At 32.5% G+C, this 9,300-nt stretch overlaps 2 protein-coding genes across 2 annotated transcripts in view; one reads left to right on the top strand and one right to left on the bottom strand.

Moving 5' to 3' along the window:
* LOC119831024 (sphingomyelin synthase-related protein 1) overlaps positions 1-3,073 on the top strand; it is a 12,877-nt gene extending 9,804 nt beyond the window's left edge. Inside the window, exons 4-5 of the mRNA XM_038354239.1 lie at positions 947-1,139; positions 2,444-3,073. Coding sequence (XP_038210167.1) covers positions 947-1,139; positions 2,444-2,867 — 617 coding nt within the window. The 3' untranslated portion in view covers positions 2,868-3,073. The remainder of the gene's footprint in view (positions 1-946; positions 1,140-2,443) is intronic.
* A 3,317-nt stretch (positions 3,074-6,390) lies between these two features.
* Positions 6,391-8,101, bottom strand: LOC119831025 (SH3 domain-binding glutamic acid-rich protein homolog). Its single transcript, XM_038354240.1, has 4 exons — positions 7,927-8,101; positions 7,616-7,819; positions 7,338-7,421; positions 6,391-7,262 (listed from the first exon to the last, which is right to left on the bottom strand). Exons 1-4 carry the CDS (start codon positions 7,969-7,971, stop codon positions 6,810-6,812), a joined length of 786 nt encoding a protein of 261 aa, XP_038210168.1. The 5' UTR covers positions 7,972-8,101; the 3' UTR covers positions 6,391-6,809.
* Between the last annotated feature and the right edge of the window lie 1,199 nt (positions 8,102-9,300).

Raw genomic sequence — 9,300 nt, 5'->3', positions numbered from 1 at the left:
ACACCTTATTTCTCACTTTAAACATGCAGATTTCATTCAAATTTCGTACACTTATCAAGAACCATCATTCATCCCATATTTTATTATTTCTAAGCATGCGCACGTAACGTAGCTTACTCACGTGAGTGTGCCGTTCTAGCTTTTGTACATACATACAAACTTACATTTGACAGAAAATTAAATTTGTTAATAACAGTGATTGTTACTATGTGTACATTAAAATGTCAGGCTCTATTAAGAAAAATTCTAAAAAGTGGCATCGAACGTCGGCATTCTGATTCTTCGAAACTACCTGTCATCTTGTGCTTTGTGCTTACCAGGTAAGAAAATTGTTCAGTTTTCGGAGTTTATAATCCTTCGCTTACATGTTACTTTTCCAAACAACTCTAGCGAACAATTTTTTTTCGGATTGTCCTCAATTCTACATATTTTTTTTTATTTTATAAATCTATCACATTTATTAACATTACATAATATGTACACAGGTATCTAATCTAGATATGCATTAATGTAACAGGTATTGGATGACCTTTTATAAACAAAAAGACAAAAACTTTTGAATGTCATAATATTACACAATTCTTTTTTACATCTAAAAGAAATTAATTCAATTCCATCACAATCGTGAAATTAATTCAATTCCATCACTAAAATGATACTAATACATAACTAAGCCATTATCATCATAATATATGTTTCCGTTGCGAGGATTCGGGCCTCCCATGAGGGGTTAGGTAACCATTATACTTAATCATATTCTCAAAAAGCAGGCAAAAAAAGGTTTGATAATAACTCTACCCCAAAGTAGATCTATGCCTCAGTAAATTGTGCATATACATCCTCTAGAAGCAAAAAACATAAAAGCACAATAACCTTTAAAACAATACGCTAAAAAGATCTTTGGTTTCGAGAACGTGGGATAAAAAAAATCTTATTTTTTTTCCAGATACATCTCGCAGCCTGTACCTGCTGCACATACTGACTTGGGTGATGAACATGTTCGGTATATTCTTCATACTGGCGGCGCACGAGCACTACTCGATCGATGTGTTCATCGCGTTCTACATCACGTCGCGGCTGTTCCTGTACTACCACACGCTGTCCAACAATCAGGCGCTTATGCAGAGCGACTCCTCCAGGTATGTGTGTGTATGTGTATGGGAGGTATGAAAGGTTAGTTGTGCCAACTTTAGGTACTCAAGCTGTGATTCATGCAGGTGATAATTATGAACCGAAAGTGATTTTTGTGAGGATTAAAATTTTTCGCCTTTGCTATACTTTTAATTGGAATGATTTGATAATTTGGTTATTTGTAAGGATTTAACTCAAAAGCCACTCTTCACTGAAATTCTTTACAATACTACATCTTTACCTAACAACGCCTCGTCCTTGGACGCTTTATTTTGTTTTCTTTCCACGATTGAAATGAAATGCTTTATTGCACACATGAAACAATAAAATACGGTTCAATCCCGTGGTTGCCGGGACACGTGTTATATTTAGTATACTGTAAGGTCTTGTTATGATGAAAAGTGTAATGATTTTTAAGAAAATGACGTTTTATTGTGTTATCGCAATGCTATAAAATAAAGCGAGTAGCGGTAGCGGGTATGCAAAGTCAGCGTTACCAAGCCATCGATAGTCCAATACCAATACCAAGAATCGGTCTTATTATTGAAAATGTATTTCTTAATTTTATTTAAAATACTGTCGCATATTATATTGTAGACACTAGACATTGTCTTTGATGTACATTGGAGCGAAAGAACTATTTTTGCGCACGTCTTACAATTACGTTGCGTTCAAGTATCCTTTTATTATTAATCGAAAGAAGTTATGATGCTTGCATTGACGTGTGACTCTATACTCTGAGACTCAATTAATTTTTAGTAATTTTTTAAAAAAATTTACTTGTAAGTATTCTTGTAATAGATATATACGATATAATTAAATAAATAAAAATATTTTTTTGATCATATCTATATACTGTCTTGATTTTATATGAAGGTAACACGATACCACGTTGTAAGTAATTGTGTTGCATAACCTTACCAGTTTTGTGAAATAATTTTGAGCTGAAAGATAAGTTTTTTATGGCAAAAAGCCAAATCAATTTCCATACAAACATTTCATGCATCGAACAACAAAGCTGGCGCCGCGTTGATGACAGAAATTTTATCAAATTACATCAAAATAAAAAAGCAAGAATTTCGAACTAGTTCTTGTGTAGCAAAAATGCTTCATACATAATATGTAAATATCACTCTATCGTATGAATGTTTTCATTATATGTGACTAATAACAAAGAATTGAAATCACATTATTTCTACTAAAGAACATCCGTGCTCCATTAGTGTGCGTATATATAATGAAGAGTTAATATGTTTAGTACGAATGCACACTATCGAATCTGCAGCTAACGCAAAACAACTTTATATTCCAGGACCAGAATTTGGTTTCCACTGCTGTCATTTTTCGAATCCGAGGTGGACGGCACTGTGCCCAACGAGTACGAAGGGCCCACGACGATATTGAACAACTTGTGGCAGTGGCTGATACAGCTGGTGACCGACGTGAAGACGTCGTCGATGGCCAAGATCGCGGGCACCAAGCTGCAGGAGGGCGCCGCCATGGGCGAGTACTCCGTGGTCAAACTCGTCGACGGTATCAAGAGGAATCTCAGCCTCGTAGAAGAATTCAAAAACTCGCGACAACGCCTCGTCACCCTCGACAAGAACGTGCAAGCTTGCCTGCTGGACGAGCTCGCGGACGCCGAGCCTCTGCACAGGAACATCGGCGAGCTGAGCGAATCCTTCCGCCGAGACTTCAGCAACCCGCCCTCGCCCGTCATGAAGAAGACAATATAAAATGTATTTCGTCGTAGATATGAGGCTATACATCATAGTTAATTGATATCGTTTAAACTTTAGATACCTGAGCGTTATACATTTCCATTGTAGATTTTATATACAGTTATTCCATATTTATGTTAAGCTAAAGTAGTAGTGAATTCTTAAGGAATTATTTTGCTCAAAATGATAATCATGAAAATATATTACGCTTTCAACGTAAATACGCATTTGTTTTATTTGTGCAAAATTGACTGTAAACGATATTTATTTTATTAAGCGAAAATACAAATTATTATATTATGGGATCGACTGCTCCTATGAGTTTTTTTACTGAATAAAAATAATAAAATGATGTTAGATTCTATGGCTTTTCATGTTATTGATTCATCAAGAAACAAATAAGAAATGATACGATTTATATTCCGCGCTCCTGAAACCTTTTACAATTATCGGAGAATTAAAAATATGGTGCATTTGTGTTCGTTCATTGTATTATATGAATAAGATTTCTACCAACCCGCGAAGAAATAGCTGTTAAGAATTAATTGATCATCATAAGGATGTTGTGAGATTCACATCCGATTACACATAACAGCAATATATCTATAAACTTCCTGAAAGCACTATATTTTTAAAGCTTTAGTATGACAATTGAATATTTTATTTATTTATTTATTTATCTTTGGGAAACAAACAATACAATTATTCTTATAGATTATAGACATGTACCATACACATTTTTCACGCAAAGTTTCTACTAAAAAATTAAATACTTTAAATATAAAGACATATTCAGTCGCATACGGAATATAAAGGTTACAAAAAAAAACATAGAAATCACATGCATGAGTACAGTTTAAATTTAAAAATCACAATTACAATTAATTGTTTTTGTAAGTTTTTAAGCTTTCAGAAAAAATATCAAGGTCGCTGAAATTATTATTATAATTTTTACAAACACGATATAAATATATATTTCTAGCGAAATTTGATTTAAAATTAGGTAATGCGAAAATGCTTTACTCCGTAAAGGTGTTTTAGTACTCGCCCTTTTAACGATATATCTATGCTGATAATATAAAGCGAAAGTTTGTTTGTTTGAACCCATAAATCTCGGAAAGTACTGGGCCGATTTCAAAAGTTTTTTCACCGTTGTATATAAAGGCAATCCCGGAGTGCTATATAAGTGCACCAGGGAAGAAGGTATTTTGGTTTCCAGAACGAAATGCAGGTTCCATCCCATATTCATCGGACTTCACAGGAACTCAAACACAGGCCTTTCAAATTCTCTTTACCTACACAAATACAAGTAAATACGGTTCAAATGAAACTTGACATGGTTTAAGTTATTCTTACTACAAAGAAACATATCTCATTAGATTTTACTGTTAACTATATCAGAATTTGGCTTACCTGGTTGTAATTAATGTCATGAACATATTATATGCTAGAATATACGTGTCTGTAATAATCTTAATACTTACCAATATTGACACATTTGGGTACAGAAATAGATCGATTTCAGGATAAAGCTGGTTTTATATTGTATTTATAACAATGGCATAATAAAAGATTGAAATTTAAAGGTGGGGTCACTAAGGGTTCCGTTACCTATATTAAAAGCTTAGTTACTTCTTTTACACTATCAAGGACTTTAGACCAGGGCCGATAATTTTTGAAACCAAAAAAAAATTACAGTAGGATGAAACCCATTAGAAAAGGTGGGAAATATGATCAAAAAATTACATAATAATATAAAACAAATTTATCAAAAAACGTTAATGTTGTTGTTTATAAATACCTTATCTGAAATTTTAATCAGTTATTCATTAGTTTTTGTCTCTTTGAAGGCATTTCTTCATCGTTAGATTCGATAAACCTTTCTGAGAACATTTCCTATGGTAATGTATATTTTTTTACACCATCAGAAAGTAGATATTTCAACGAACAAAAAGCCGCTAAATTTTTTGAAAAAAGCTGATATTTTGACGTCAGAATTTTCGATTGAAAATTAGGGTACATTTTTGATATAAAGTTAAAATAAGGCGAAAAAATAAATATTTTTAATCAAATAAATTACAGTGTATTTGGGGACATAATAAGGTAAGTTTTCACCAAATTTCGTAGAAAAAAAAAAAATTTTTGAAAAAGATATAAATAAAAAACCAGAAACTTGGTTTTTTTTAATTTTCACCTATATTTTGAGGTTATGTGAAAAAGTTGTAGATCTTTTTATTACCTACAACTTTGCCATTTAACTTTTTTCCATAGGACTTGTAGTTTTGCCGGAAATCAAGATAAAACATTTTTTTCCCTTAAAAATCACCTCCTCCCACTTCCCGAACTCGGATCGTCTGTAATTTATTTTTCCTTTCATTTTGATCATATTTCCCACCTTTACTAATGGCTTTCATGCTACTGTAATTTTTTTTCATTTTTTACCATTTTTAAAGGCTTCGACCCTGGTCTACTTAAATAATGACACCATTACAATGTATCATTTAAAAATATATTTTTTTATTAGGGTCTTAAATATGATAGATTTACAAAACTAGTTCTAGTCATTTTTTCTTTTACTCCAAACAATTAATGTTATGACAAAAAAAATCGACGCTGACATTAACATAAATTATATTTTTATCTCAGGTTAATGTTCAAGAAACTAGAATCGAAATTGAAAATTAGACGGTTAGACGATGCTTTTTGTCGTCGTACTAAATATGTACATATGGAACACAGTTCACACCCATGAGAACAGGGAATCTATCGATGACTTCTTAATTGTTTCCAAAATATTTAAAGAATGCGACTGGAAAAACAAATTTAACTCAACTTTGATTGCATGAAATAACTTAATCTATCTAGCTAGCTAGCTCAGTAATATCATTATTTTATAAATAAATTATTTCTTATACCAAATACATTTAACGATATCATTAAAAAGCAATTTAAAAAAAAACATTATCGCAAGTCCCTCAAATAGTTCAAAGCATATCCATGTGATTGATATGTATTCTATTCTACTATGATTTCGTCATATGATTTTAAATGTGTAAACTTAGAAAAAAATGCTATTCAACACAATCGAATAGATTATTTCGCGGCTTTAGGCAGGTAATGAGATTTATCGCCCCTAAAAATTAAAAAGATTAGGAATATAATTACGGCGCGAAGATGTGGCTTCTCCAACAATAAGGTCAGAGAAGAAATGTAAATCTGTATTAACTAGTCTGCAGTTGTCATATTATTTAAAAATAAAATACAGAAATAATTGTATTTATATAATTTATATGAAAAAATTGGTTAAAAAATGTCTTTAATAACATAAAGAATATGATGAATAAATGTGTAAACTCATTAATCAAATTAAAAAAAAACGTACAAAAAGCACTGTTTAAATAGAAGAATGCTTTAGGGTTAAAATATCAGCACCTTAAGACTAAAAGTCTTGAAATCGGCTTGTACATCTTATAATAAATATCATGTATTCAGCCTATATATATTTTAAACTTCATTTTAAGAGCTCTTGGATTTTCGGCTCATTTTTCTAAAACTATCTTCTTATACCAAAGGTTTAGAATAGCTAAGGCAAAACATTTTTAACTTTAACATGCTTCTAAAATTCAAAGTAAATCCTTGTAAATGGAGGCACATCTAGAAGAGTTAATAATGAATAGTTTGAAACGTTAAAATTACAAACACAATTGTTACAATATATCCAACAGTAAAGTAAAACTTATTACAGTCTAATGATAAATGATCGTAGGCCACTCCATTAAATTAGTAACTTTATACAAAGCTACATAACACAATATCTCAACAATACTTTTGTTATATACAATGATTCAATATAATTTTGCAATTAATGTGAACAATGATTATAAATAATGATTTAGATGAGAAGTGCTTGCTTAGTGCTAATATGATTTGAGCTGATAAGCGTGGAACAAGCTGTATTCATTCAGCGGCAGCCGCCTGTTCACTTTCAATGAGAGCTTCTGAGGGATTTTCCTTGACACTCTCTATTTCAGCAATCTCTTTCTCCTTGGATTGCTCCCGAGAGCTAACTGCACCATTCTCATTTACTATCTCATCTTTTAAGGGTGTGTTCTCTTTAGAGGATTTTTTAGATTCTAAATTTGTCTCTTCTAACGGTGCAGATGCTTCAGTCTGTATTTCTTCTTCCTCATCAGGTTTTAATCTATCTGCTGACTCTTTTTCTACAGAAGACTCTTTTGCTAATTCTGTGCCTTCTGAGGGTGTTGCATCTCCTAGGTGTGAGTCTTCCTTGTCTTGTGAAGACTCATTGGCTTCATCATTCTGTTGACCTCCTTCTGCACCATTGGTATCATGTTGTGTCACTTCATCCTTGGGCTCTTCCGTTGTAATATCCCCATTTGCAACAGTTGCCTAAAATATTAAAGCAATTATCAATATTTTTCACTGAAATACCACATATTTTTATCAAACTAGTAATATTTGTACCTGAGGCTCCTCTGATGGTACTTCTACTTTTAAAAACTGTTCTAAGGTGTCCACTTCATTGGCAAGATCAAACTGGTCATAGTCCTAAAATAATATGTTTATTAACATATATGCTAGCATTGATATTGATATCACATAATTATAGTTTTGTATTGGGTCTTATCAATTAATGGTATACAGAATTAGTCACACTTTACTTTTACTCAATGACACTTCACTTGCGTAAAAGTGAAGTAAAGAATAATAGCTAAACTCATACATATAAATTATATTCTTACTCCACAATATTCTTCATCGTTGAAAACTTGAGGAGGAAGCGGTGAACGAGGGTTGGGGTCGCTGACAGTACCGCCGTTTGATTTGGCATTGTTTTGCATAAAATCCTTATCAGACTCGCGCCCGGGCTCTGTTATGTCGATTATTTCATATTTTATGTTCTTCGAATCGAGTATCATTAAAACTCGTTGCTGTCTCTTTTTTACCTACAATGGTGAGATCGAAAAATAAAAATGAAAGAAACAGAATGTGAATCAGCCTAGCAAAAAGACGATCTCTTAAGCAGTGTATCAAATATCAGTAATTTACTTACTTCCTTGTTTCCCGAAATACCACTAATATACACTTTGACAACCATTGTTTTTTTTACAATATTTAAGGTGACTCAAAAAGCTAAAACGTATTCTAAACTACACTAGACAAAAATATAGGCTTGGCCATTAGACAATCTGGTAATAATAATTGCTAGCTACTTGTCAAGTGTCGTTGTCAAAATGTCAACTATCTTTTGACACACATTTCAGTGTGGCCGTCTATTTTACATCAAATGTAAAAAAGAATCGAAAAAAGAATATTTTTGATGTTTTCACTATACTAATGAATTACAGCTTTGTCATTGGATTTGTTCAGTCGAGTGCTTATATAACGTATTTTTAGTGTACTTTATTAATATTAATATTGAGTTTAAAATGAGAACCTAATAAAATCTTTAATCATCAAAATACTATATTTTTTCACTACATACGAATACTTCAATGTACCTATGAATCAAAAAGGTCCTATCGATTTAATTTATTTAATTTATCTCTTGCGCTTGCTCGAGACATACCCGGGAAATATATCACAAAGCAGAAAATAGTTTGTCTTGACAAATCATTACAATACTCGTGCATTTTATTGCATTAGTAAGTACATATTACTAAACATTGACTCGGTTTGATTCTAACCATGTTCAGTTGCACTATTCGTAACAGCACTCGAGAGGACGCAGGTTTCGACTCCCATCCGGTCGAAGCAAAAAGTGTTATCGAAATCTTTCAAATTTCAATAGCCACCCGAAAGTAATGAATTTGACAGTCTTGAAGTTGTCGGTTAATCTTGAGGATCATCTCTCTCCGGTCATTTTCGTCTTTGACATCCATGGGACTGTGTATACTTGTTTTTACACACAATTTCACTGCTGATTCAGAAACTTTGTTCATCCGGCGATGCGGCTATGACACGCTCAGCGTGTCTCCCGCACCGGCGGCAATCTCGCCGTACCGCTTTTGTCGCTGGTGCGGGAACCCACGCTGCGCGTGTGCATAGAATCGAGCCAGCTGTGCGGGCGGACACACCGTGTGTGTTCTATAATTTTTTTTAATTATTCTATTTCTGATATCGCGATTTATTTTTAAAGAAATTACAGTAGTCTTTATTTTTCTGCACACATATTTGTATTTTTTTCAAAATGCTTTATATATAATAAACAATGAGCTGAAAATTTACTAATAACGACCTCTCCTTAAACTTTTTAGAGTATTATACATTTAGAAATTAAAAACTTTTTAACGGATTTTAAACGCGATTTATTCATTATATTATTAGCCCGACGTTTCGAACACGTTTCGTTAATAATGTAATGAATGATTCGCGTTCAAAATCCGTTAAAAAGTTTGAATTTCTAAATGTATAATACTCGTGTAAA

This window comes from Zerene cesonia, chromosome 13, assembly GCF_012273895.1.
Source record: "Zerene cesonia ecotype Mississippi chromosome 13, Zerene_cesonia_1.1, whole genome shotgun sequence".
Classification (NCBI taxonomy): Eukaryota; Metazoa; Arthropoda; class Insecta; order Lepidoptera; family Pieridae; genus Zerene; species Zerene cesonia.
The sequence above is the reverse complement of the archived record's forward strand: the minus strand, read 5'-3'. Positions and strand labels throughout refer to the sequence as shown.

What these genes read in the sequence shown, in the direction of transcription:
- LOC119831025 (XM_038354240.1), bottom strand. Translation starts at nt 7,971, where the DNA reads ATGGTTGTCAAAGTGTATATTAGTGGTATTTCGGGAAACAAGGAA. An exon ending in ACGATGAAGAATATTGTGGA is followed by an intron (nt 7,422 to 7,615) that starts GTAAGAATATAA and finishes ATATTATTTTAG; the next exon opens with GACTATGACCAGTTTGATCT. An exon ending in TACCATCAGAGGAGCCTCAG is followed by an intron (nt 7,263 to 7,337) that starts GTACAAATATTA and finishes TTAATATTTTAG; the next exon opens with GCAACTGTTGCAAATGGGGA.